General features: G+C 50.2%; 4 protein-coding genes across 5 annotated transcripts in view; 1 reads left to right on the top strand and 3 right to left on the bottom strand.

Moving 5' to 3' along the window:
- The window catches only part of Cntd1 (cyclin N-terminal domain containing 1), an 8,132-nt gene extending 6,015 nt beyond the window's left edge, over positions 1–2,117 (bottom strand). Inside the window, exon 1 of the mRNA XM_028780407.1 lies at positions 1,928–2,117. Coding sequence (XP_028636240.1) covers positions 1,928–2,096 — 169 coding nt within the window. The 5' untranslated portion in view covers positions 2,097–2,117. The remainder of the gene's footprint in view (positions 1–1,927) is intronic.
- A 347-nt stretch (positions 2,118–2,464) lies between these two features.
- LOC114632171 (cytochrome c oxidase assembly factor 3 homolog, mitochondrial) lies at positions 2,465–3,446 on the top strand. Its single transcript, XM_028780680.1, has 2 exons — positions 2,465–2,693; positions 2,953–3,446. The coding sequence occupies exons 1-2, from the start codon at positions 2,480–2,482 to the stop codon at positions 3,063–3,065; spliced, it is 327 nt and encodes a 108-aa protein (XP_028636513.1). The 5' UTR covers positions 2,465–2,479; the 3' UTR covers positions 3,066–3,446.
- A 595-nt stretch (positions 3,447–4,041) lies between these two features.
- On the bottom strand, positions 4,042–20,119 carry Wnk4 (WNK lysine deficient protein kinase 4). Its single transcript, XM_028780577.1, is given in 20 exon segments — positions 4,042–4,387; positions 4,495–4,592; positions 4,771–4,970; positions 5,060–5,465; positions 5,558–5,618; positions 5,699–6,270; positions 6,379–6,421; positions 6,931–7,068; positions 11,567–11,683; positions 11,949–12,063; positions 12,163–12,221; positions 12,457–12,504; positions 12,506–12,579; positions 12,792–13,056; positions 15,429–15,645; positions 15,723–15,811; positions 16,442–16,599; positions 16,878–17,098; positions 17,924–18,096; positions 19,508–20,119. Coding segments are annotated over 20 exon segments (3,669 nt in total). The 3' UTR covers positions 4,042–4,384.
- A 1,117-nt stretch (positions 20,120–21,236) lies between these two features.
- Vps25 (vacuolar protein sorting 25 homolog) lies at positions 21,237–27,433 on the bottom strand. 2 transcript variants are annotated; one of them, XM_028780515.1, is made up of 6 exons: positions 27,339–27,433; positions 26,977–27,122; positions 25,999–26,052; positions 25,161–25,249; positions 24,332–24,407; positions 21,237–21,873 (listed from the first exon to the last, which is right to left on the bottom strand). In XM_028780515.1, the coding sequence occupies exons 1-6, from the start codon at positions 27,389–27,391 to the stop codon at positions 21,761–21,763; spliced, it is 531 nt and encodes a 176-aa protein (XP_028636348.1). In that variant the 5' UTR covers positions 27,392–27,433; the 3' UTR covers positions 21,237–21,760. The 2 variants fall into 2 exon arrangements, with proteins under 2 accessions (XP_028636348.1, XP_028636349.1); XM_028780516.1 differs by lacking the exon at positions 21,237–21,873 and adding an exon at positions 22,729–23,491 and having other exon boundaries at positions 27,339–27,431.
- Positions 27,434–27,799: the final 366 nt, after the last annotated feature.

The following is a 27,799-nucleotide window of genomic DNA, read 5'->3' as shown; positions in this document are numbered from 1 at the left end:
GAGAGAGGAGAGAATACATTCTTGCAAAGAGCACACATTGGGTCCCCTGGAACTAGACTTACATGTATGTGGCTGTGAGCCTGCCCGTGTGGACGCTGAAAACTAAACCTGGGTCATCTGAAAAAGCAGCAAGTGGGTTTAAGTGCCGAGCCATCTCTCCAGTCCTGGGATTACTGCATGAGCCACCACATGCTGCTCATTGTATTGACTCTTCCTTGTTCCAAGTCCCTGAGCACAAAATGTTTCCCAAGGAACTGTCAATGATCTACTTCGCTTCTCTCCCTTCTAGAAGTATCATGGGACTAATTTAAAAACCTTTATTTCTGGTTCTGACCCTTTAAAACAGTCTGTTATTAACCTTCTTCTGAATGTTCTTCAAAGATCTTAGATTCAATAGATCCAAGTCAAAACAACAGCCCCCCAAACAAACATCACGTTTCCTTATTTTTGCATTGTGTGTATGTTGCTCCGAATGGCACCACTAGGCTGCCAGTCTCTGAGGCTCAGTCCTTTGACAGTCATCTTTCCCGTCTTCATCTCTTAAATGAAAAACTTCAGTTTCTAGATTTTGCCTCTGAGCTGTTTTAAACCCACTCTTGCCATCGTCTGTTATCTGACTACACACAGGCTCCCCAGTTCCACCTCCTCTACTCAACTCCATCCTTTACACCACACGCTAAATAATCTTTACCAGAGGGAAAATTACAGCCACACTGCTTCCTCATTTAAATGTCAGCGTCTTCTTCACTCTGCAGAGATGGCTTAGCAGTTAAGAGCACTGGCTGCTCCTCCAGAAGATCTGGATTCAATTCCCAGCATCCACATCAGAAGACTAACAACTGCCTATAATTCCAGTTTTGGGAGATCTGACACTATCTTCTGGTTGCTCCTAGCACCAACCACACGTGGTACATAGACATATATTCAGGCAAAATACACATATACATCCAAAATAGTTAAATAAAAAATAATAAACTTTAGTATCTTCTTATTTTCCTGCTAAACCAAGTACAAAGTCTCCCCCCTCCCCAACAGACATCCAAACTTCTGCTTGGAATGTCTCCAAACTACTTTCCTGGTCTTAATTTCTATGGTTTTTCCATATGCTCTGGCCAACCTGGGCTACAACTGTACCCTCCACTCTCTTCCTCCTTCCTGCCTTCCAAAGCTTTATTCATGATATCATTCAATCCCTGGACCTCATCTTACCACTCCTTTAAATTCTCATAATAGTTTGTATTCTCTGTGTCTATTACTCTCATACCATATTTGTAACTACCTGTCCATATGTTAACTATTCCCACCCAAAGGCTACAAGGTCTGAAAGCAATGGCTAGATGGCAGTTCCCTCTTGCTATACCAGGCAAGGGAAATGATAAGCACTCTAAACACGTTTACAGAAAGAAGAGTAAGGAGGTTGGAGAGATGGCTCAAGCAGTTAGGAGCACTGGCTGCTCTTCCAGAGGACCAAGGTTCAATTCCCAGCACCCACATGGCAGCTCACAGCTGTCTATAATCCCAGTTCCAGGTGACTGGATACCCTCACACAGACATACATGCTAGCAAAACACCAATAAACATAAGAGGGCACAATTCTCCCCATGATGCCATGGGCTTCTAATCCCAGCATTTGGGAGCCACAAGCAACCGTATCTCTGAGTTCCAGGCCAGTCTAGGCTACAGAGTGTTCCAGGCCAGGGCTCCACAGTGAGACTTTGTAAAAAAAAAAAAAAAAAAAAAAAAAAAGGCAGGAGTGGAGGCAGGGAAGATGGGGAAAGAAATCAAGAGTCAGAATGCTGGTAAGCCTCGTTCATCGCTTATAAGGCCCACGACCTAGCATAACAAGAGTACTAACAAAATGAGTGAAAAACAAAGGTCGTGGCTCTCATGACTCCCGTAAACCCAACACCCCACTCTGTATCCACACCCACGATCCGGGTCTCCCTGAAGCTCCCCGTCCGTCCCGCAGCCTCCTTCACGGCTTGCTCATTCTGCTGGGCCAAGTGAAGCAGAGCGTTTTCGATGGTCTCTGTGCCAACCACTCCAAACTGAAAGTCACTGCAGTTAACCAGTCTTGGCCTCAAGGGTCCTTCCATATTCAGAAGTCTTTCGGAGCACTTGTACAGTTCACGGGATCCATAAACTAGCTTCCTTAGCTTATTTCCAGAATCTTCTGCCACACCTTGGATTCTTCCTTCCCTTTCTATATGTCTGTCCTCGCCTCGAATCTGAGGAAAACGTAATGCCCACCAGTGCCTCGAACTGTCAACAGCTTTTCGCGCCCCAACTGCCACGGAGAGCTCAGCCAATCAGAAAACAGGGCCCTTCTCACCTTTCCTGTCCCTCCTCTAGGGCGGAGAGACCCTGCCTCTACCCAGAAAACTCCACGTGGACTACAACTCCCAGAATCCCTTGTGTAAGTCTAAGACTACAATTCCCGGCGAGTTCCGGGATCGACGGCTTAGGGCGGAGCAGCAACATGGCGGCCCCTGGAGCAGGTGACCCTCTGGATGCTAAGAATGGAAATGCTCCGTTCGCTCAGCGCATCGACCCGTCGCGGGAGAAATTGACCCCTGCGCAGTTGCAGTTTATGCGGCAAGTGCAACTTGCCCAATGGCAGAAAACACTGCCACAGCGGCGGACCCGGAACGTCGTGACCGGCTTGGGCATCGGAGCCCTGGTGTTAGCTATTTGTATCCGTTCTGGCAGTACCGCATATGGGGTTAGGGAAAAGGGAACAAGACCTGTAGCTTTTAGTGTGCGGGCAAAATGGGGTTCATACCTAATCTTACTATATCTACCCTGCGCTTAGTAGCTTAGTAATAAGTTGATTAAGGGTTCAAAGAGAGCAAAAGGGTGGCACTCCAAAATCATTAATTTGGGAAAATAACAGGGGTGGTAGAAGCAAGGAATGCCCATATGCTTTGTGGTTTCCTGAACCCACCCCGCCAGATGGTTACACCTTCTACTCAGTGGCCCAGGAGCGTTTCCTTGATGAGCTGGAAGATGAAGCCAAAGCTGCCCGAGCCCGCGCTCTTGAGAGAGAGAGAGCGTCAGGACCCTAACTATACGGACCATCTTCAAACTGCTGGAGCCCCTGTACTTGTTGAATGATGCCTGCTGGTCTCACAGCATCGCTTGCATACTAACTTCGGACTATGCTTGAGCCCAAGAAGCCAGAGACTGTGCATTTGGCCACTGCTAAGTGGGGGCGGGGGGATCACTCACTTCACATGCAGTTTGTACAGTTACTCAGCCCTTTTTATTTCCTTGTTTGGGAGGTATGCGACCTTGCCTTTCCACAAACTTTGTGGTTTACCCCTTCACCTGCCAGGGGCCCAACTGTTAAGGGGGAGGGTGCGGCCTAACTGCAGAGTTGGAACCTAAAGTGGGAAAGATAGGGTCAAGTTAAGAGTAATAAAATGAGTCATCTCTCCCGAAGCCAAGCTAGTGTGTGGGGGCTGAGAGACACATGGCACTTCACGCTGGAAAGCTCCCTGGCATTAGCTGCAGTGGTGGCATTGCCCCAGGGAGCTGTAAATGTTTAACTAGAATTACTTTTTCCGTGAGATCTTTCCACCTGATTTAAGGGAGAGATTACTGGACTGTTTGAGACTGAACCAGGTCTTAGTGGGGAAGAAGGTCACTCACTCTTCTGCTCTCTGCCTTCAAGAACAGACTCTTAATGTCACAGCCTTTTTCAGTCTCTAGATTGGTAGGTAAAGGATGGGCAACAAGAAACTTCATTCTTTGAACGTTTACTGGTAACTGCCTACACAGGCCTAGGGCAGGGTCTGGAGGGGATCATAGCTTGTCCATTGGACCATTGGTCATGGAGTTTCCTCATGACCTGGTGGCAAAAAGCCAGAAAGCTGGGCCGCTTCCATCCTGCCTCCCATTGTGAGAGGAGAATGGCTTCCAGTTCCTCAGCCTCTTGCTCGCCTCACAAGTCTTTGCCCCACCCCGACCCCCACCATCCCTATGGCATGGCAGATACAGACCCACAGTCTTTCTCCTCAATATTTTTATTGGTTGCTGTTAACTTTGGTGACATGAGCACAGGCCCTGCATTCTCCCAGCTGGAAGCTGGCCTACAAGCATCTGGACTTGGATGGCTTAGTGGTCAGCCCTTGCCTGGGGAGGAGCAGAAGATGCAGGTGGGGTAGGCTATAGAAATGAGATTTCCACACAGCAAAGAGAACCCGCACGTTTTGGCTCTTCAGGATAACACAACGCACTCTCCATGCCCACAGGCCTTCTACCCCCTCAGTGCTGGGGTGTTCTTTGCTGAGTTGAGTTGGTCACAAAAACACCAGATTCTGAGAGGCCACGGGCCATGGTGGGGCCCTGGTGTTGGGGAAGACATAGGACTTCTGGTCTGAATTCACTGGAGGGGAAAAGAAAAATGCTGAAGAAATGTCCCAAGAAGAGGAAGACAGAGCTGCTGTCAGCCACCATTCCCTTGGCTCTCCCTCCCTTGGGCCCGCCCCTCACCATCCTGCCAACATCCCCGGCGAATGTCACCCCCTTGCTTGCCCGCTGCTCTTGGGAGCCGGTGCTGCTGCCACTCAGAGAGTTCCTTCGCATGATGCCTGGGAGCAGGATGGGGGTGGGGAGAGGGAAGGGAGAGCACTAAGTGGAGGGAGGGGCAGCGAGGAGAGGGGCTAGTCCCCCAGAACCAAGAGTAGACAGCCAGGGCCTGGAAGAAGACCGTGCCAATGGGGAAGGAGTCTCAAGGGAAAGATGAAAGCTGGGTGGCTGCCATCTCACCAGGGCCAGGGAGATCAGAGCGCTGCAGACTGTTGCGGCGGGAGGTGGGAAAGCTGCCCTTGGAGAGGCGGCGCTGGCGGCAGGACAGCATAGCAGCTGGAGCTACAATACCAGGTGGGGGCTGCTTCCCGAGGCGGCTGTACAAGTCCTCGATTTCCTTCTTCTGTAGCGTCTGGAGTGCCTCCACTTCCGACAAGTGCCTGAGGATGCACGGAGGGCAGGAAAAGGCTAGTCAGACACTCTGTTCTCCCAGGTTCGCCTCTAGCTCTGCCATCTTCCCCAGACTCACTTCTGCCGAAGATTCTGCAGCTCAGCCCAGAACTCCTCGTCTTCCCCACTGCTCTCTGACTCCTCACTGCTCAGACACAGGCTGCTGTAGGAGTAGTTCATCCACACTGGGCTGGGGTGGCTCAAGATTGGGGAACTGCCCCCAAGTTGGGGTTCCTTCCCTTCATCCTTTTCCTCATCGATCACAACCCCCAGGCCCTCAGCTGCGCGGTCACTCTCTGCCAGAGCCTCCCTGGTCTCTGATTCTCCTGCAGCACTGTCCTCTGTGTCTGAGCTCTCTGAGGTCAGCTGAGGGCTTGGAAGCTTTAGGGATCTGGAGAGAGGTGGGGATGCTGGTCGCAGGTGAAGCTCTGCTGGTTCCTTGGGTGAAGTCACTTGGAAACGGCCAACAAGCTGGGGCTTTCCCTCTGTGGGAAGATAAGGAGGAAGGTGAAGAGGATAAAAGAAGCCTAGCTCTGGGGCTAACAGGCAGGGGAAGGTCAGGGGTTAGAGGCCTCACCTTCAGATATGGGTGCCAGTCTAGCATCACCCAGTAGTGGCTGAGCAGGACTTCGGGAAGCCTACAAAGTGTGGTATCATGAGGAAGGGAAAGATCCGGAAACCCTCCTTGTTATCCTATCCCTCTTCATACCCCACTCACCTCATTCTCGGTCTCAGCTGTTTGGGCTGAAAGGCTCTCCTGGTCACAAGAAACAAGGGGGAGGGGCAGGCTAGGCAGAGGACCTGGAGGAGCTGGAGGAGACTGAGAAAGAAGCCCAGGGGAGGGGGACAACAGGGACTGGGCCACAGTCATCACAGCCAGAGAAAAGGCACTGGCCAGAGAGAGGAGAGGGGCTGCTGTGGTGGAGGGGGGAGGGGAAGGAGAGGGGCAGACGGGAATAGAAGGGGGGCTAAGAGGACCTTGGGAATAACTAGGAGAGAATGGGAGGGGGGAGCCAATGGAAAGAGAAGAGGATGGGAATGGAACCTGAGAAGCACTGGTGGAGGAGGGAAGTAGGGAGCCAGGGGCCTGTGGATAGGGGTTTGAAGAGACCTGGGAGAACGGGTAGGGATGGCATGAGGGTGAAGTGATGGGAAAGATGGGGCATGGGAAGACAGGAGGGGTCCCAGGGGAAAAGGGGGTTCCAGGGGACAAGGGGGTTCCAGGAGAAGATGGAGAGGTGGAGAAGGCTGCCCAGCTCCTCTGTTCTGGAGAGATGCTTCTCTGGAGCTCTGATGAAGAAGAAGGGTTGAGATTTGAAACCACTAAGCCCTATACCCTCCACCCTCCACAAGCTCAACCCAGAGGTTGGGGTGAGCAGGTACAGACACAGAACCTACCATTGGATGGGCCTGGGAGGGCAGGCAGGGCTGCTGTCTCTTCCTGAGGGAGAAAAGGGGCCTTGAGTCACAGTGGAGAAAGAGGAGTCACTGATGGGAAGTTGCAGACTTGCGAGCCTTAAGCTACAATCCATAAGCCTCTAGGAATTGAGATACGGCTTCTCAGGATTCAAAAGTGTATGTGCTAAACAAAATATCTGGATATTTTATAGATAGAAGCATGAGATCTGCCAACATGGTCTCAAGTGGTTCAAAAGGACATAATGTATAATACAGAGGAAGGATGGGAAAGTTAGTTTAAAAAAATATTAGCAATGAACAAATCTTGGCTAAGGGCATCTAGAAATGTGCTCTACAGTTCTTGTAACTTCTCTCTGTGAGTCTGCACTTGTTGAAAATCTTCATTCACAGTTTTCTAGAACAAGTCTGTGGCTTTCATCATACTTGCAAACAAAAGAGACATTTCTAAGGTCCTCAAACTCAAGAGAAGTTAATCCAAGTAGAACTCTGAGGGCAGAATCTGGTCCTGTTGAAGATGTCTAGAGGCCTGACCTGAGGGCTCGGGGCATCTTCAGCAGCCTCAGGGGGACCAGCATCTCTCTTCAGCAGGGTCTCCACTCTCTGGATAATCTCCCGGATCCGGCTCAGGAATCCATCTCGCTCCGAGGGCAGAATGAACTCATTATATACCTGGCAGGGGTTATGGGATGGGAGGAGGGTGTCATCTCACCATTACTGCCCTGCTCCTGATGTTTAAACCCAACTGGTGACACCACTGCATCAATTGCTAAGTGTGTATCTTGGGCCAGGCACTTGTGGTCCACGGGAAATGTAGTCCAGGAGGAAAAGAGTTAACATTCTTAGGATGCATGAGTTGTATAGACCAATGCTTTCAAGTATCATCGTATTTAACACCAACAACTGGCTGCAGTAGTCTATTAATATCCTCCCTTTGCAGTGAAGATAACTAATGCTCAGGTGAAGTTCAGATACCCCAGAGCTTGAGAGATGGCTCAGCAGTTAAGAGCAGTCGCTGCTCTTCCAGAGGACCTGAGTTCAGTTCCCAGTACCCACATGGTAGTTCACAATTGTCCATAACTCCAGTTCCAAAGGACCTGACATCCTCACACAGACATACATGCAGACAAAACAGTAATGCACATAAAATAAATAAATCATTTAAAAATGTCATTTGAGGCCGGGCAGTGGTGGCACAAGCCTTTAATCCCAGCACTTGGGAGGCAGAGGCAGGTAGATTTCTGAGTACGAGGCCAGCCTGGTCTACAGAGTGAGTTCCAGGACAGCCAGGGCTACACAGAGAAACCCTGTCTCAAAAAAAAAAAAAAAGTCATTTGAAAAAGCTCAACTGTCCCAATGCCACACTATTTGAACACAGGTACACTGAAAGAGGCTGAGTACTTTCCATGGTTGCATGCTTTTCAACACCATTTCTGCGCTCACATAAAGATTATAAAGGACACCACATGGGATCCCATTCATCCCTGGCAAGCTTAATCAAGCATCCATGGTAAATGTCACTTTCCACTCCACAAATATTGAGTACCTGAGGTTTGGAGCCAGGGTCTCACTATATCACCCAGGGTAGCTTCGAACTGGTGGCAATCCTCCTACCTCACCTTCCTCAGGGCTGGGACTACAAGTATATGCCACTATGCCCCACTTACTATGTGTTTGGATTCTTTTTTTTTTTAACCACAATTTAACCAGGCATGGTGTTGCATGCCTTTAATCCCAGCCCTGTGAGAGACAGAGGCAGGCAGATCTCTGTGAGCTGGAGTCCAGCAAGGTCTCTGAAGTAAGTTCTAGGACAACCAGAACTACACAATGAGACCCTGTCTTGAAAATCACCAAAACAAAACAAAACACCACCACCAACATCAGAAAACTCCACAATTTAAAAAGTGCTACTAATCTGTAATTGGGGCAGCAAGAGAAGGAGAGTTGCTTATCACCAAGCTCAACTGTATGAGCTCAGTCACGTGACCATACAGTGAAATGGGAAAAATGACTCTTACTGGTTGTCTTATGCACTCCAGATACAAATAAGTGAATGTAATAAAAGTTTGTAATTCTCCCTCCCCAATTCTATTCCAGTGAGGAAACAGGTCATGAACCTCTGGGGATGGGAGAAGCTGGGACAGTGTCACACCATGAACATATGACACAGAACTTTACAAATGTGGAGTAAGAAAAGCAACCCTTCACTGAGGGTCTATGGCCACTTCCACGAATCACTATAGTAATCAATGAACAGTTGAGGTTCAGAGAGGTAAAGAAACTTGCCCAAGAGGCCAGGGCTGTATCTCAGTGAGACTGCACTTGCCACAAGACATTGGATTTGATCTCCAACACAACTGAAGGAGGAGAAGGAGGGAAGAGGAGGGAATAGAAGAGAAATGGAACCTGGCCACATTCACCAAATTTCAACACATGAAACTTGAACTTAGGTGTTACAGAAAAGTCCAGTGTCAAGGCAGTTAGTTCTCAACCTTCAGGTCTCAACCTGTTCAGGGTCAAATATCAGATATCCTCTATAGCAGATATTGACATTATGACTCAAAACAGTACCAAAATTACAGATATGAATAACAACAAAATACTTTTATGGCTGGGGGTCACCACAACAGAAGGAACTGTATTAAGGGGTCGAAGCATTAGGAAGGTTGAGAACCACTTCTAGGCTGGTCTTTCTTCCAGCCTACCCTAGGTAGCCATCAGAAGAGAAGGGAGAACAGCTGAGGCTAAGAAAACAGCCTTATGAAAGTCAGGCAGAACCCAGGCGGTGGTGGCGCACGCCTTTAATCCCAGCACTTGGGAGGCAGAGGGAGGTGGATTTCTGAGTCTGAGGCCAGCCTCGTCTACAGAGTGAGTTCCAGGACAGCCAAGGCAACACAGAGAAACTCTGTCTCAAAATTACAAACAAACAAACAAAAGAAAAAAAGAAAGGCAGACAGAACAGTCTGAAGATAAGATCCTGGTGCAGTTCGCCGGACTATGGTGTAAAGGCCATGCTTCCTAGTTTTAGAGTTGCAAATATCCAATGATGATGAAAAGCCAGCAAAATTAGATCCAAGTCTCAAACCCTGCTGCAGAGGAGTGAACTAGTGGGGAGAGAAAAGAAAATGGATCCGGGTTCAGGGGTGGGTCACTTGGATTGTGTGGCTTCTGGGTGGGCATGGAAACCATGGGGCTTTTCAGACCTAAGTAGAGAGAAGAAGCAGAGGCAGGAAGGCACCCAGACATTTCAAGAAACTTCTCAGAAATGTGTGTAGCTTAATAAAGATTCTGGAAGGGTCAGGAGACTTGACCAAAGATGACAAGCCTTAGGTGCCAGATGATACTTTTCTTTGTTCTGGAGACTAGGTGAATGGCATCAAGGAAGCTTCAGGGAAGAATTTCTAAAGGGGGATATTTCCCCATCATCTGGCCCCTGCCACCCTGCTCTGTTAAAACGGGCTTCTAACAAAAGCCAGTGTGGTCTTGCCTCAGGATCCCCTCTGTGCCAACTGCTTGGAACTCATTCTGTTCTCACTAATATCCTTCTGTTTCTTTGGCTCCAATGTTTTGTCTTTCAGGACCTTGTCTCCTGCTTCTTCTTCTAGAACGGGAAGTTTTCAAGAGACATCCTTAAAGCTTCCCAGTCTCTCACCTTGCAGGTCTATTTTCACCCTCAGCTCTGGACTGAGGACTCCCAAAACCATCCCTCTCAGTCTCTGCCTGGTCATTTCCTGTTGCCATGGAGAACCTTGACTCAGCTCTTGCTCAAGCTCACCATGACTCTTAAAAAAAAAACAAAAAACAAAAAACAAAAAACAAAAAACAAAAACAAAAACAAACCTGCTTTCATTTCCAACGTCTCTCTTTGAGTAGCCTGCTCCTCTTTGGCCCTCTGACACAGGCTGTCCTTGATATCCCTTCCCCCGGCCTCCATAGCATATCAACTCAGCAAATATTTATTGGGCATCCACTACCCACACAGTACGACGTCAAGAGCTTACTGGACTACACAGCGATTTTCCTGAAACAACCCTCCCATATTTCATTTCTCCTTCCAGCCTATCCGGCTTCTTGGTGTCCACCTCCCGATCAGAGTCTTTACTCCTAATACCCTCCCCTATCCCACAGCAAATGGCCTTCTCTGTGTAGCCCTGGTTGTCCTGGAACTCACTCTGTAGACCAGGTTGGCCTCAAACTCAGAAATCCGCCTGCCTCTGCCTCCCAAGTGCTGGGATTAAGTGGTGTGTGCCACCACTGCCCGGCTGCAAATGGCCTTCTTAAAAATCCATTCCCAGGCTGGAGGGATAGCTCTGCGATTAAGAACAATGGCTGCTCTTCTAGAAGTCCTGAGTTCAATTCCCAGCACCCACATGATGGCCTCATAACCATCTATAAAGGGATCTGATGCCCTATTCTGACATGTAGCAGAACACTCATATATTAAATAATTTTTTTTAAAAATCTAAAAAAAAAAAGAAAAAGAACAAACAAACAAACAAAAAAGCACCCATTCTCATCATGTCCCTCTCTGCCTAACTTCTTTTGTTTGCTTTGCAAAGTCTCATGTGGCCTGGGTTGGCCCCGAACTGCTGTGTAGCCAAGGATGACCCCAATCATTGATCTTCAGGCTATGGCCTACCAAGAGCTCAGATTACAGGCATGCACTACCCACAGCCTTCCTTCAGCTCTTAAGAAATGTGCTGGATCCACTTCCCAGGACACTCCTGTACGATCCAGTGACAGTGGTCTCCTCCCTAAATCCTCCCGGTACTCAGCACTAATGGCGTTGTTCATGCCATGCTTCCAAAAGGGCATGCCCTTTCCCCATTTCCTGGCCATTGCTACTCATCTGCCAGGGCCTGGGTAAATCCCATTCCTTTCCACACTGCTCCAGTCCGTCCTTTACTTCCAGTCGCCTATGGCACCTCTAGCAGGAAAACTCACTTCACTCTTATCTCCCCAGTCCATAGTGATCGCAAAGTGCTCTGACTGGATACGCAGAAATCTCCCCGCACAAAGGCCAGAGCATCTTCAGAGTCGCCCTGCCAACCAGGGTATATACACTCTTGCGGCAAGGTCAGGCTGTAAATGTCAGCACCACTGGATAGAGGGAGGGAAGAGCTTACACAGCATCCAAACACTCTGTCCTCATCTCTCCCCACCCCCTCACCATGGCAGCTGCGATTTCTTCTGGGCTGTCCCCATCCAGGTCAAACCGGAATGTCACCATCTTGCTGTTGTGAGTCTGTAGCTGACACTCGACAACTCTGTCACTCTGGTCTGAGACCTTCAGATTCAAAGTCAGCAGAAGGGAAGAAATCAATGCCTCTGCCTTGGCCATGTGTTTCCAGCCTGCTACAGCCGATGCACGCTGGGCACAGTGGATGTTGAGGATAGATTCTACGCCCAGAGTCTGGCATTGAAATGAGGCTAGGTGCTGCAAAGCATCACCAGTCACACACTCCACTTTTCTGCCCTGCCCCGCCCCCCATGTCCCAGGCAGTTCCCTACAGGTCCTGTAAGTTATTCTCCAGCTCCTGGGCCGTCCTTACACTAGTGACCCGGAGCCGGGATCGAGGTCTCCGTCGAAGACTCTTCACTGGATTTTTCCTCATTTGCCCCCCTTCTCCCATGTCACTGAGGCCTGACGCTGCATCTGAGGCGTAGCTGGATGGGAGAAGGGAGACAGAAGGTTTTAAGTAGACAATGGGAACCCAGAATATTCTGTGTCTATACCCTGCTACCCCAACTTAGACCAGAACATACCTATCCCCAGGAGAAAAGTCACTGCCAGGGCCAGACCGTGGAATGGACAAAGCAAAACCCTGAAAGATGATAGAATGCATGAGGTCAGGGGAGGATAGCTCCAGTGATTACAGAGACCCCGGAAGATGGTGTCAGGATGTGGGGAGAATACGAGGGAAACAGAACTGGAGACATACAGACAAGACTAGTGTACTTCAGGAGCCCAGGGAATGGGTCAGGGGGTTGGGACTCGGGAGAGAGGGATAGCTCATGGGCTTTGAATGGCTGGAAGGCTCCCGGGTGAACCCCTCTCACCGAGGGCAAGCAGAGATGGGACTCAGCGGGGCTGGATGGCACCCCCCCCAGGGGGCTGAAGGGCAGGGTCTGAGGCATCCAGGAAGCCGGAAGAGCTGAGGTAGCCATCAGTCTCGCAATCAGCTGGTAGGGGAGGAGTGGATCAAAAAATAAGAAGGAGAAGAATAAAGGACTGTGGTGGGAGGGGAGGGGGACCTGTTTGAGCAAAGAGGGGCCTGGAGCCAGGAGGGAATTGTGGGAGTGTTTGTCCCCAAAGAAAGGTTCATGGCTATAGAGTTGGAAAGCTGGGCTGAGCTGACTTCTGGGACCTAGAACTCAAAGTCGGGGTGACTTACATGTAGTAGACGAATAGCTGGCATGGCGGAAGAGGAAGGATTGATGCTGATCAGCCTCTGGCTCCTCAGGTTCTGGGGGGAAGGCACTGGGGGGACCAGGAGCTAGAGACACAGTTGTTGGAGGAGGTCCTGAGTCTGCTGCAAGAACCTCCAATTCCCTAGCTTTTCGAAGCTTCTCTCGCTTCCGCTGGATGGCAGCAACCCGTTCCCGAACTGCACGAGCCACTGGCTGGTAGTCAGCTTCACAGACTAAGCCCAAGGCGACCTGGAGTCAGGATAGGAAGAGAGAGTTTCAGATTCCTCCAAAGACCGAGCAGGGACTGGGGAGCTACCTAAGTTAGTAAAATGTTTGCTGCAGAAAGCATAAAGCGTGAGTCTAATTCTCAGTGCTCATATGAAGCTTCAGGCATGCACGCCTGAAATCCCAGTGCTGGGAAGGCAGAGGAAGCAGAGCCCTGGAGCTTGCTGGCCAGTCAGTCTAGCCTAATTAGCAAGCCCCAGGTCCAGTAAGAAACCCTGTCTGGCCATTAGCACTCTGGAGGCAGAGGCAGGCAATCTCTGAGTTCAAGGCCAGCCTGGTCTCCAGAGTGAGTTCCAGGACAGCCAGGACTACACAGAGAAACCCTGTCTCAAAAAACAAGGTTGGTGGTTCCTGAGACATGACACCCAAAGTTAACTTCTGGCATCCACATGCATACACATACACATCTCTGTACATGCCAAGAGGGGAGTGGAAAGAGAGGGGAGAGAGAGGAGGATAGATAGATCCATCAGGACACCTTTAAGCTGACTTTGCAAATATGCACATACACATCTGCACATGGGGGTAGTCTATCAGGACACCTTTTTGAAGTCTCTAGGAATAAGGAGGAAACTATTTATTGATTAACAACCATGCGCATTAACTGAATTCATAATCCTTGAGTCTTCTCAATAACATTATAGGGTAAATTTTGCCATTCTTCTTTTGGACATAATATTGTAGTTATAAAGACCTGAATTTCAGTACCCATGTTAAAGCATGTGCACACATGCAGACATGTACATACCCACACTTACAAAAAGTACATCACACACAGGAATCCCTTGCTCCCTTACAGATCATAGGTCAAGATTTGATCTTGAGGACAGGCAAAATGTCTCTGTGTATAAAGGTGCCTACTGTCAAGCCTGAGTTTGATCCTCAGGACCCACATGATGGAAGAAGATTGACTCCCACAAGTTGTCCTCTGACCTCTACAAGCATGCTGTGGCACATGTGACCCCACATACATGTGTACAGACACACACAAAATAAACAAGATGTCAGTCTTAAAAGACTGAGTCAAGCTGGGGAGTGCTTTGGAGATTGCTTTTGTGCCAAAGGGCCTCACTGTGTATCCCTGGCTGGCCTGGAGCTCACTGGCTGGATTCATAAGAGATTCATCTACCTCTGCCTCCTGGGTGCTGGGATTTAAAAAACAAAAATGTGCCCCAGGCCTGGAGGGATGGCTCATCGGTTAAGAGCACTGACTGTTCTTCTAGAGTTCCTGAGTTCAATTCCCAGCAACCACATGGTGGCTCACAACCATCTGTAATGGGATCTGATGCCCTCTTCTGGTGTGTATGAAGAGAGCGATGGTATACTCACATACATAAAATAAGTCTTTAAAAAAAAAAAAGAAGATATGCTCCAGTAAGCCAGCATGGTCTCAGCATTTTGACCACCACAGATGACCCTTGACCTGGAAACTGCCATTCCTTTATTGAGAATCCCATACTCTTCATTCCTCTGTCCAATCAGGTTCCCCTCAACAAGCTTTCAAGGTTCTGCCCTGGCATCTTCTATTTCCACTCGTACTTTCTCTTCCACTAATCTCTGCCCATCACCTCCCCTCTCCTTTTCAATCAATTTAAGAAGTGTGGTAGGGTCACCTGATTTCAAATCTGAACAGTCTGAGATTATATCCCGCTTTGTCGTTTGTTTTCTTGGGACTCTAGACAAGACAGTCAATCTCTCTGAGCATGCATTCCATAGCCCTCCAAAGAGGGTCACATGAAAATGTTTTCTTTCTTTAAGCCACACATAATGTTAAGGAGGACCAACTAGTGCCAAGCAGTAAAGGACTGAGAAAAACAACTCAATAAAATATTATCTGACCACAGAGAGTTTCTAGGCTAGCAGAGGAGAGAGACGGGAAATGTATTGAGGTATGAAACAAAGCCCAAGGTGTGCGGTTGTATAGCGCCGCCCCCACCCCTCACCCCCACCCACGGATTTGAAAAGATGCATTTAGCTTTTACACTGGAGGAGGGACCATCCTGAAACTGATGATGCTAAGCATAGAGGGGGAACGAGACAAAGAAGGTGGAGAGCGAAACATAAATAAATTGCCAAGAAGGGCATTCTGTGATAAACGAATCTGCAAGGCAAAGAAGTGAGGTTAGGGTTTTCAGGATTTGTTCTGGGGAAAAAAAGAACCCTGGTGTGAGGAGGTGGATTAGGGCAGAAGGGGCGGGGAGACCCCTGTAGGAGCTGTCGCTCTGAGTAGGGGTCTCTCCTCGCTACTCTAGCACTGCGCCCTGGCCCCTCCCGTTGACTTACAGGAGGTTGGCCCTTTACACACTTAACCAAAGCAGGATCTATACTCTCCTCACCATCTCCTGAGCCACCTCCTCCGCAGCGTCCCGGCCGAGCTGAAACAGGAACTCGATGGCCTGGTTGTCCCGTGGACGCCCCCCGCGCCGCGCATCCTCCATGCGCAGCCAGAGCTTGAGGCCCGGCTTCTCTCCATCATCTTCCTCTGCCAGCTCCACGTGCACACCTCGTTCCTCGCGGAAGAACGCGTGGGCCAAGAGATCCTGGATGGTGAACCTGGGACCGCGGGACAGTGAGCGAAGACCGCTGCCGCTGTCCCATCGTCTCCATCCCGGCTCTGTCCCGGACCCTACCTCTCATTCTTATCCGTGCGGATGCAGCCTTCAATGATCTCCTTCACCTCTGGCATCTTCACCTTGTAGAAGCTGTTAGGCTTTGTGCCCTGAGAGAGGGGATCTCATGAAGACTCGGGTTGCCTGTGACCCCCCTCTCAGCAAGTCTGCAGTGCAGGCAGGCGCCAAGGCTCGGTTTGGGGGAGGATGCTAGTACTGAAAGACTCGATTTCAAATTCCATTCCCTCCACATATGGTTGGTGTGACCTTGCCCAAGACTGACAGCTGTTTATTCTCTCATTTGTAAAGAGCGGGGTAGAAAGTTTGCCTGGCTTACCAAGCGGGGCAACTAGAAAGATTACTGAGGTTGGATCCGAAGTTGTCTTTAAACTCTTGAGAGTACACATATTCTTACCAGCTTGTATGAAGGGCTTATGTGCATACAATACATTTCTGTTTCTCCAGGGCATCTTTCTGTCTGGCCTGGCTTTATTAAGGAGACAGATATAGGTATATATGTGTGTGTGTGTACACATATATATTTAATATATGTATAATATACAATACTCTTAATGTATGTGTTAATATATGTAAATATTATATGCTAATATATGCCAATGTTATATATTAATATAGGACTATATAAAGGGTACTAGCTACATGCAGGCTAGTTAGAGGTTAGAAGAGTGGGAGGGACACTGGGGAATCCTCCCTTCTTCCCCAAACCCCACCCTTCTCACCGAAGTGACCTTGCGGTAGATTTGTGCTGCGTTCTGACACTCCGAGTAGGGATACTCAGACGTAGCCATCTCAAGCATGCACATGCCAAAGGCGTACACATCCACAGCCTCGTCGTACTTTTCCTCATACATCTCAGGGGCCATGAATTCCGGGGTCCCTATTGGACCCACAGAAAAGATCAGGCTTCTTCTGCCTGGTCTCTTCCCTCCGCTTGGGTATATGACACGAGGTTGGGGGAGGGAGGCTTTAATATCCCAAGAGCAACCCCAGGAGTTCTGGAGTGCTGGTGACCAACTCTTGCCCAAGGCCTGTGCTGAGGGCAGGAAAAAATGGGTCGCCGCCCTAGGGTGGTAGCTCCAAAGCCCGGTTGGAGCAGAGTGAGGGGCCCCATGCTCTCTTCTGATGCAAGGGAGCTAGCAATGGCAAGGGACGCACCAATGACGCTCTTGGCAAAGGAGGCGCGCTTGAGCGTGGCCAGTCCGAGATCTCCGATTTTGACAGAGCCTGAAGGGCCGGTAATGAAGACATTGTCACACTTGAGATCTCGGTGCAGGATAGGGGGCACTCGGGAATGTAGGAAATGAAGTCCCCGTAGGATCTGGCGACTCCAGCGCTGAAGGACTCGGGGCTTCATTTCGCGGAACCGCCTCAGGTACCTGAGAGAGGGTGTATAACCGTGGTCAGGGCGGGGATAGTTATTCCAGGCTGGAAAATTCCTTCTTAACCCATCCTTGCCACCACCTCTGCATCCCCTGCAAGCATTATTTTATTTTAGACCCGTCTGGACCGGAAAGAAACTGAGTCAATGAGTGCGGTAAACAGGTTACAAAATGATTCTGATGGTAAATTTGTAGATAGGGCCGCAGCCAAGAACTTGTGCTGTGGGAGCGCCGGAAGGAATGACTAACTGTCCCAAGTGAGGAAGGGCTAACTTTTGTCTTGAAGGAATATAAGTTCAAGGGTGAAAACGGGGAGGGATGGAGACTTTCCAGGCTGGAGAGCCACAGGAGTGCCAATTCAGAAAGAGAGGAATCAGTGAGAATTGGATTTGTCTATAACGCTCAAGAGGAGAGTGTGGACTTTACCCCCAGGGCAGTGGGAACTCTTTTTAGAGGTTTCAAAGGGTCAGGTTTCCCCTGGGTTGCTGGAAGATAACTTGAAGGGAAGGCAGATTGGGAAAGGCCCTTTAGGAGGGTTGCTGGGCGTTGGAGGGTGACAGTGGCGGAGCAGCAAAGATGGGCGGGCGAAACCCAATGGGAGGATGCTAAACAAGGATTTAAGAAACCCCACTGTTGAGAATGGGGGTACAGCGAAGACACCTAAAATTTTGATTGGTATGCTCGATGCATACTGACATTCACACAAGCTGGTAAGCGGTAGAGAGCCTGGTTTCAAGTGTGGAAGTTTGAAGTGACTGGGAGAAGTTCCCAGAATCTCAGAGTGAGTCCATCCTCCCCCCTCCCACCCAGGCCAGAGCTCACGTCTTGAGCGTGCCCGAGGTCATGAGTTCTGTGACCAGCACGATGCAAACCTGGCCCCTCAGCACCGACTTCCAGGAGTCATAGAAGCGGACGATGTTGGGGTGCTGCAGCCCCTTGAGCATTTCAACTTCCTCAGAGAAACGCTGCCGTTCGGCCCGCGAGAGTTTCCGAGTCTGTGGGATGGGGTGACAGGGATCACATCAGATCCAGACAGCACCCCCCCCCCCAAAGAAGAACATGAGACATCTGGGGTAGAGCTAGGGGAAGAAATGCGGGCGGGAACATATAGCTAGGATATGGTTGGTGAGACGGCTAGCCTGAAGGGCTGTAGACCCCCAACTTTTGGTTGATCCCTTCTTATTGCTCCAAAACACACCCATCCTGGGCCTGGGGCAGCACTCTGGACCCCCTGCTGGACACAAGCGCCTTTATGCAACCTGGTCTGGAAGCTATGCACTCAATAGCGCCTTTGTGGCCGCTAGAGCCGACTGTGGAAGGGGCGGGGTGGGGTGAGGGGGTGCGGGGGGGGGGGTGGCAGCCGGCAGGCAGCAGGCAGACCACGGGCAGGGAATTGGGGCCATCAAGAGGTTGGCCTTAAAAACTAGAAACCGCAGAATCTAGACAGAGTCAGAGGAAGGTACCAAGAAAGAAAAGATCCAGGGCCAGGAGACGCCCCCCCCCCACCATGGCTGCAGCTGTCCCACCCCTCTTTTCTCCCTCCTCCTCCCCCTCCCCTGAGTCTGGCTGATTCTTCTGGCCTGGCTTAGAGCCTGGGGCGCGGCACTAGCCGTCACTAGGGGAGAGTCCTAAGCCAGGGCCAAAGTGGAAGGACCCTTCCTCCTGGTTTTGTACCCTAAAAATTCCGGGACCACTCACACTTAGAGTGGGAGCCACGGGAGGAAGAAACTGCCAATCCAAATCCTCCTGAAGTCCAAAAGTTGCAAGGGCTCAGCTCCTTTGGCAATGGAAAGGGAGACCCCAGGTGTGCATAGGGATGAGAAACTGGACTGGACTCCAGCTAGAACGAGGGCTTCCTGTCCCGTTTCTTAAAGCTGTTAAGCAGTCTGTGAAGCTGACAGCTCCAGAAAGAGCCCTTCTGCCACAACTACCCTAAATTTTTCTGAAGGTGGAGAGGACCTTGTCCTCAGCTCCTGGACTCCCACATACCATCTCTAAGTTTATAAAGAGGGAGGAAGAGGAGGAGGAGGAGGAGGAGGAGGACCAGAGACACAGCAGAAAGTCTCAGGATTTGGAGGAGCAAGAGAGGAAGGGGCAGTAGTACCCAGGGTGGGAGACTGGAGGGCTACCCGCTGCCCACCCAGTTTTCCAACCCTCAGATTTGTATAGAGATTTGAAAGTGAAGTTGCCTATGCTCATTGGCTCATTGGGAGCCACTATATACCACCTGCCTCAGTTTCTCCTGAAACCACCCAGAGTCAGTAAAATCCTGCCGGCAAGGAAACCAAGAGTGCCTGGACATCTGACAAAGAGATCCTTCCTCTGATGTTGTCCTCCTGTTTCCCCAACCTAAGACCCTCAAAGGGCCCCATCCCGAGGTACCACCAAGGTACCACCCAGCCACACCTGCAGCTCACACCAGGCCACCTCTACCGTGGTGTCGGTGTCTAGCCCTCGATACACGGTCTTGAAGGAACCTCTTCCAATCTCAATGTCAAACTTGAGGTATCGGCCGTCCGGAGACGTTGCCACAGCCTGGGTCTCTGTGTCCTCTTTTTCTTCCTGCTCCCGCCGCCGTTCCCGTGCTGCAGCATCAGGAACCCTTGGTGGCTCCCGGGACCCCGGACCTCCTGAAGATCCCGTAACCTCAGGACATGTAGAGTCTGCAGCCTTCACGGGGGCTGCCCCGGTCCATGTGCCCTTGGGGGATTCTTTAGAGCTTGAAGGTGGGCTCCTTGTGGGGCCAGTGGAGTCCGGAGGATCCGGGGGTTCCGGGAGGAGTGAGGTTGGTTGAGACCAGGAGCTCAGCAGTCCCAAATCGACTGAGCTGCGGCGGCTCGGTCTCAAAGAGCGCGGCCGGGGCTCAGCCTTCCCAGAGAAGCGGCGCACTCGGCGAGGAGGTGGCCCTAGGCGGGTCGCTGGCCCCGTGGAGGTGAGAGACGTGGATGGCCGCAGAGCCAGATCAGCCTCAGTTTGGGACATGGGGACCCCGGTGTCCGTATTACGAGGCGCTAGCATGGGAAGGGCCGAGCGCCGCAGAACGGAAAGCCAGGCGGCTGGAAGCGGCAGCCTGACAGGCGGACCGGCTGGGTACGCAGCGCTCCGGCTGAGCTGCTGGGGCCCCAGCCCCCGGCTGGCCTGCCCGGCGACCCGCCCCTGACTCCGCCCCACGACCCGCCCAAGGCCGAGACCGGTCCTCACCCCCCAGGGCCACCCCTTGTGAACCTAGCTAGTTGCTGTGTGGAGCTGGGGTACTGCCCCTCATCTCGACCGCCGCTTAGCCACCGCTGCGTGCCCTGCTTTCCAGAGTCCCCGCCTTTAAACCTTCTTCCCCGGCAAGAGCTGACTGAGTGGGAGGCGGCAGTGGGTATGCTCCTGCACAAGGAGAGGGCAAACATGTTTGGGGTGGGGGAGTTGGAGAACACTGGAACAGGAGATGAAAAGTGACCACGGCTCCTATGCCTCAGTGAGGGGGAGGGGCACCAGCAGCCTGCGCACCCTTGATAAGGCAGCACTACCCGGTCCTAATCAGGAGTAGCCCCAGGCCTAACACCAGAGTTAGAAAGGTAAGGTTTTCCTGACTCAGCTAGCCCCCTGGTCAGCACAAGGATGGGTTGTGTATACTCCAGTCAAGCCCCTCCCCACCACCGGGCCCCAACCAAGAGATGGTCACCCATCAGCTCCACCCCACTTTGGCCTGAGCCTGGCCCTGGCCAGAAAGGCTGTTTTTACTGTGGGCTCTCTTTCCTCCCCTTGTGTTTGCCAAAGTCTTCAATAAACCAAAGTCCACATCCGGTTTACCCCCCCAGCTCCCCTTGGCCACAACTACCCCACCCAGACCATCATGGGTGGAGGGAGGGGCTTCAGAATAGTTCAGGACTTCCATGGGGGAGCAATTAAGTGACTCCAGTTTAGAGAGCAAGCAGTCTGTCCCCAAACTGTGTTCCACCCGCACTCCTCCACACAACCCACCCAGCACATGGCAAACCACAGGCTCACTGGAGCCCCCCAGGCCCAGAGGTCCTTCTCCTGTACAAAGGCCAAAGGATTCTTCTCTTCCCTTGGCTGGGACTCATTCAGGTGGAACTCTGCACCGCCTTCCCTAGTTCCAGTCCAGCAGTAGTAACAGGCGGACAGTGGGAGGAGAGATTTTAATATCATAAATCAGAGTGGGCCCGCCTCTCACTGCCAGGCCCCTTTTGGGGCTTCCTATCTTCGTATAGCCTGGAAGGCTGCCTGCAGCCAGGGCTCCCCCCATCCCTAGGAAGGATCCAGCACCAGCCTGAGAGGGAGGCAACAGCAGCTAAAGGAGTGGGAGGAGGAGAAAGAAGCTTGTGCAGGCGCATGTAGGTGGGTGTGTACTTATGTGTGAGAACATATGTAAAGTGTCAGGTTTATAGGCCCTGGCTTAGGGACAGTATAGGAAGGGAAAGGAGGTAGGGCAAGAAACACATCTTTTCTCTGTGGCACTGTGGGCTTACCCTATCCCAGGGACAGAAATAATGGGTTCCGTGGGAAACATCCCTAAGTCTGAGCTTTAAGGACTTGAGCCCTTTGAGTCTGGTGGAGTGACAGATCCAGCCTGTGGGGACACTAGGTCTGTCTCCTGTTGAAAGCCCTGGAAGGGTGGGAGGTAAGAAGTAAAGGAGACGGTCTCTGCTAGAAGAACTTGACTCCTCGGCCATCGCTGACAGTGATAATCTCAGCCTTGTGCTCATGCTGCAGGGCCTGCAGAGCGCGCAGCAGGGTCGCCTCATCCAGCCCATGGAACTCTAGACAGGAAGAGATGGTCAGTCAGGGATACTCCGCTCTCACCGTGGTTGAGCTAGAAGCTGAGACCTACCAAAGCCAAGATATTCTATTTGTATACTATCTGCACTGCTGCAGCTGTACCTCACAATTCCTGGGCATTCCTGGGGTGTACGGAGTAGAGGGCAGCCTGGGTCAGCATGAAGTGAATCAGGGTTCTTTCACAATAAGCCGCCTCAATTCTGAAGGATCTGCCCCCTGAGCTCTCTTTCCCTTTGCTCCCATCAAATATCTGATGTGCCAGGAACAACTTTCGCCTTTAGGACCACAAAGTAACCCTGATAATCAGACCTAAGCCAGTGCCCATGCACTAGACAGGGACCCTATCCAAAGTTGCACAAACCAGGAGAATCTGCCTTAATACACAGAAGTGTAGTCAGCACCCCCTAGCCAGGAGACTGCTGAAGTTCAGAGCTAACACCTGCCCTTTTCTAACTGTAAAGGCACCAAAGGCCAGTGGAGTATCTAGACCAGAGATATGGGATGATACTCTTGAGAGGTGTGAGAGGCAGCAAGACAAGCCTTGACAGGCTTGCTCACCTCACCCCGAGGGAGCCCAGCTCAAGTCAGAGTGAGCATTCTGGGGAAGCCTCCAGCTTTGCACAGGCTGAGTGGTGGGCTGGGCCAGGCTGTAGTGCTGAACTCATGGGGTGCTTGCTGGTGGGAACAGCAAGCAGAGGCCTGCAGGGGAGGGGAGACAGCCAAGAGATGTAAAGTGCTGGAGCAGTCACAGCCCGGCAGGAAGCCCCACCCCCCTTACCCTGGCAAAGACTGAAGCCTTTGGTGATCCTGGGGATCAGAATAAAGAGTCACAGAAAAAAGGAGCTAAGAAGGTGTTTACTCTGTGAAAAAAAAAAATCAAAGACCATACAAATCCTTGCCTGGCACAAACCCAAAGTTTTTAAACGGGTGGGGGTTGGGCTGGGGATGTTGGCCCAATACCTTCAGCTGACACCCACAAATCTTGAGCTCTCTATGAGAAGGAACAGTGAAAGAGAGCTTGAGTCAGCAGGGAATGAGATTCCAAGCTTAATCCCCACGCTGGTTCCTCAACTGGCTTCTACAGTAATAATTCTCAACATTCCCTTGAAAAATCCTATAAAATATACAAACTTCCACACCAACAAAGAGTTGTTCTCTTTGTGAATTCAAATGGTATGAAATGTTTAGATGAGAGTTTAAAAGTTTTGCATTGGGCTGGAGAAATAGCTCAGTGGTTAAAAATACTCTCTGCTCTTACGGAGGTAAGGGGTTTGGTTCTTAGCACATACATGACAGCTCATGACAGTTCTAAGGGATCCATCCAATGACCCCCTTCTGGCCCCTATGGGCACCAGGCACATATGTGGTGCATATACAAACATTTAGGTAACCACATACATAACATTAAAAAAAAACCAACTTAGAACTTTTGCATTATGGAATTCAGAGACAGAGAAATGGTTAGTCTGATGATGCATTAAACCAATACTGGTCAGGAGGTGGTGGCAGAGGCAGGCAGATCTCTTTTATGTGTGAAAACACTGTTCCACCACGGTTCTTCACGCTTGACTTTCTGCTCTGACCTTCCTCAGTGATCGCCTGTGATCAAGATATGTAAGGCCAAATAAATAAACCCTTTCCTCCCCAAGTTATTTTTGGTCTTTGTGTTTATCGCAGCAACAGAGAGCAAAGTAGTTCAAAGTAGTTCCTAGTTCAAGGCCTGCCTGATCTACATAGCAAGTCTCAGACAGCCAGGGCTACACAGAGAAATTCTGCCTTTAAAAAACAAAACACATAGCTGGGTGGTGGTGGTGTACGCCTTTAATCCCAGCACTTGGGAGGCAGAGGCAGGCGGATTTCTGAGTTCGAGAGTTCGAGGCTAGCCTGGTCTACAGAGTGAGTTCTGGGACAGCCAGGACTACACAGAGAAAACCTGTCTCGAAAAACCAAAAAATAAAAGAAGAAGCCGGGCAGTGGTGGCGCACGCCTTTAATCCCAGCACTTGGGAGGCAGAGGCAGGCGGATCTCTGAGTTCAAGAGTTCGAGGCTAGCCTGGTCTACAGAGTGAGTTCCAGGACAGCCAGGGCTACACAGAGAAACCCTGTCTCTAAAAAACAACAACTAAAAAAAAAAAAAAAAAAAAAAAATAAAAAAAAAAAAGGGCTGGAGAGATGGCTCAGCGGTTAAGAGCACTGACTGCTCTTCCAGAGGTCCTGAGTTCAAATCCCAGCAACCACATGGTGGCTCACAACCATCCGTAATGAGATTGGATGCCCTCTTCTGGTGTGTCTGAAGACAGCTACAGTATATTCATAAAATAAATAAATAAATAAATCTTTAAAAAAAAAAAAGAAGAAGAAGAAAAAAAAATAATAAAAAACAAAACACTGGCGAAAAGAGGATTGTGATTAGAGTACTGGAAGAAGGAAAAGGTATTACCTTCATCCTCTGTGTCTTCCCCACTGGTCAGTTCATACAGGGTAAACACAGAGTTATTCTGGCCACTTCTGGAAACCTGAGGGCACAAAAAATAAGGGCTGAGCAAGGACCAAGAGTCTCCAGGGACAGGGTGAACTTCAGCTCTACCTTTTTTTTTTCTCCAGGAATGGTACCTATACCCAAATCAGGATTGTCACCTCTACAGTGTCCTAAGCCCGTAAACCCTACAGGTGCTATATTTGTATGTGTGTACACACATTCAGAACCACTAAGCCACAGCCTTTCACGTGTCTCAAAAGTGACCTCTCATTCTGGTTATTTTCTGTTCAGGAATGGGTGGTGTGTATTTGTTATATTTAGGCCATTGATGCTTCCTCCCCTCCTCCTCTCTTGGGAATGTTTGGAGCTGGTGGTAAGTAGGAATTTGAGGGACAGAGTATTCTGTCGTCACACCCACACTGGTTCAGAAGGTCTCATTCATGTGGACTCTGCCATGAACGCACAGTGGGAGAGGGAACCCAGGTTTTTTTTTTTTTTTTTTTCTCCCTTCCTTTCCCCATTTATCTCCTGTGGCCAGAGGCTCCAGCCAACAATAGCACTCCTGGTTCCCAGGACTGCATTCTCCAAACAAGGCCTCACGTAGCCTCTGGCCTCCTACAGTCAAAGACAGATTCTGTGCAGGAGAGACATTGCGTCACCGAAGGATGGGTGCCAGCAAGGCCCATGCTGCCTCTTGCCCACTCCCCACTTTGCCAGCTATCTGTCGGGCACAGGCAACCATTCTTCTTTCCCATGGGTCATTGCTTAGTGCTTAGCAGGGCAGCCTCACCCATTGATAAATGAGTTTCCCCCATTCTTCTGGCCTCCGCCACATGATCAGGAAGCTAGACTTATTCTTATCCAACCACTCGAGGTTCCCTGTAAAACAGATACTCATGAAAGCATCGTGCTCTAAAATAGGCACAGAGGCAAATACCAACATCGGACAGAATGGGTGAGACTCTGCTATCAAAACAAGAGATACAATATCTATTTTACTATTCTTATTTACAAGGTACCCTGCTCTCCTTAGTCTGTCTCTTCTTAGGTCAGAGAGGGATTTTAATATTGTATACTAACAGGGGAGGGGAGAGAACTGGCCGTCTCAGAATACTTGGGGCCTCAAGCTGGGGGAGACAAAAAAAGTCACTAAAAGGAAAAGAGTTGCCTGCTGTGCCCTCAGAAAAAAACCCAAGTAAGAAGAAAAAGGGGGGGGGGGGTGAGGGACTGGATAGATGGCTCAATGGTTAAGAACACTGACTGTTCTTCCAGAGGACACGGCTTGGCTTCAATTCCCAGCACCCACATGGCAGCTCACAACTGTCTGTAACTCTAGTTGCAGGGGATCTGACACCCTTATACAGACATGTATGAAGACAAGTATCACTGCACACTTAAAAACACTGGGTTTGTTTGTTTGTTTGTTCTGTTTTTTGTTTTTTCGAGACAGGGTTTCTCTGTTTAGCCCTGGCTGTCCTGGAACTCACTCTGTAGACCAGGCTGGCCTCAAACTCAGAAATCCGCCTGCCTCTGCCTCCCAAGTGCTGGGATTAAAGGCGTGGGCCACCACCGCCTGGCAAAAAACACTGTTAAAAAAACAAACCAGATATCTGAGGAACTGAACCCACCTTTCTTTCTCAATTCTTCTAATACAATCTGAATTGACTCCACAGGAAGTTTCCCTGGTTACAGGTTAAGGGGATGACCTACATGTGTATTGTGAATTGGGTTAAATAAAAAAATTTTGGAATTAGGCCCATGATGAAGAGTCAACTAGCCCCCTCCTTTCCCTGCTTATACATACATGCAATTTTTGAAGAAGATATAAGTTTGCATTTCCTCAATATTTGGAAAGGAAGGTAAAAAGAACTTCCAGTTCTAGCAAAATGTGGTGGCACAGGCCTGTAATATCAGCTCTTATGGGAAGGACACAAGAGAATCACCAGTCCAAGGATAGGCTGAGCTATAGAGATCAGGTCTCAAAAAAAGGCAAGAGTTTGCTTTTGTTTTGTTTTGTTTTGTTTTTCGAGACAGGGTTTCTCTGTGTAGCCCTGGCTGTCCTGGAACTCACTCTGTAGACCAGGCTGGCCTCGAACTCAGAAATCCGCCTGCCTCTGCCTCCCAAGTGCTAGGATTAAAGGGATGTGCCACCACCACCCCGCTAAAAGGTAAGAGTTTTACAAAATAAAAGGGTGTTACCCTTTCCTTCATCCTCTACCCTCTTCTCCACAAGTTTTACCTATGAAGCAGACAGCAAAAATAAATGACCCTCACTTCCTGGGAGAGGTGGGGTAAGTACAGAAAATTATTATAGATAGTTGGGGATTTGAGCCTCACAGAGAAGAGATTCAAATAGTTTTAAAGGGTCCAGTTTGTAAAGCTTGGGACTTATAGACCCCAGCACTCATTAGCTAGGGTAATGGGAGCTTGCACTGCCTGCAAGAGTGCATATGATTGTCTGCCATGTATTTTAGCTGTTTCTCAAGTCCAGTTGGAATAGAAACCTGCCTACTGTGGGTAAAGGGAGGCGGGGAGATGTAGTCTGGGCATGTAGAAAAGTGTGGGAGTGCGTGTGTGTGGCTATGGAAGAGCCTGAGGGAGGATACGCTGTAGCTTGACGTTGTTGAAGAGCGGGCTCTCCTGGGCTTCCATCACCGTCATGCTGGACTGTTTGTGCAGGCGGCAGAAGGACAGAACCAGAGAGCACCAGGCGGCCAGCTGCTTCTGCCGGGTGTCCACGTTCGGCTGTAACCTGCCGGGTGAAGGGAGTGGGACGCAGAATTAGAGAGTGTAAGAGGAAGCAGCACCAGCCCAGCAGCACATTAGGGGAGAAGTGATGGGCAGGCTGGACGGAAGGCGGCCGGTGGCTCCTTTCTCCCCCGGAACCCCAAGTGAATCATCAGGGCTAAGCCCTGGGCCCCGGGGACGGGAGGGAGCTACACTGGGCTTCTCAGGGTCTGAGCCTCACGTAAAGAAGGGCGGGAAGCGGTACTGCCACGGCCACTCGAAACTCATCGCCATCGTAGTAGCCCAGAAAACCCGGAACCGACAAGGGGCTTCCGGTCTCCGCCACAGCACGTCCGGGCCGAAACCACGGCAGAAAGGTTCCGGACTCCTCTCTGGAGGCGCGCAGTGGGATGGGAATGGACCTTGTCACCAATTAATCTGCTGCTGTCTAAAGAAAAACTTCAACATGAAGCGCAGAAAGAGCTCTGGAGTCTTCTTGTTTAAACATAGGAAAAAGTAATGACTTCTGCAAACTGCGAGGTCAGCCGAACGCAAGTAGAATCGACACCTGGAGGCTTCTTTACCTTCGTGTCGATTACCAATCAGTCTAAACTCATGATTCCGAAATTTCCTGAATTCCCACCCAGGTTGACTTCATTCTTACATTTCCTTTAGAACCATAGGAGCATATTGTGTGGTTTG

Source organism: Grammomys surdaster, unplaced genomic scaffold (assembly GCF_004785775.1).
Source record: "Grammomys surdaster isolate TR1022 unplaced genomic scaffold, NIH_TR_1.0 371, whole genome shotgun sequence".
Taxonomy (NCBI): Eukaryota; Metazoa; Chordata; class Mammalia; order Rodentia; family Muridae; genus Grammomys; species Grammomys surdaster.
Note: the sequence above shows the minus strand (reverse complement) of the source record. Positions and strands in the feature narration are given on the sequence as shown.

What these genes read in the sequence shown, in the direction of transcription:
- LOC114632171 (XM_028780680.1), top strand. Translation starts at nt 2,480, where the DNA reads ATGGCGGCCCCTGGAGCAGGTGACCCTCTGGATGCTAAGAATGGAAAT. An exon ending in AGCCCTGGTGTTAGCTATTT is followed by an intron (nt 2,694 to 2,952) that starts GTATCCGTTCTG and finishes CCACCCCGCCAG; the next exon opens with ATGGTTACACCTTCTACTCA.
- Vps25 (XM_028780515.1), bottom strand. Translation starts at nt 27,391, where the DNA reads ATGGCGATGAGTTTCGAGTGGCCGTGGCAGTACCGCTTCCCGCCCTTC. An exon ending in CGCTTCCCGCCCTTCTTTAC is followed by an intron (nt 27,123 to 27,338) that starts GTGAGGCTCAGA and finishes TTCACCCGGCAG; the next exon opens with GTTACAGCCGAACGTGGACA. An exon ending in AGAAGAATTGAGAAAGAAAG is followed by an intron (nt 25,250 to 25,998) that starts GTGGGTTCAGTT and finishes TCTGTTTTACAG; the next exon opens with GGAACCTCGAGTGGTTGGAT.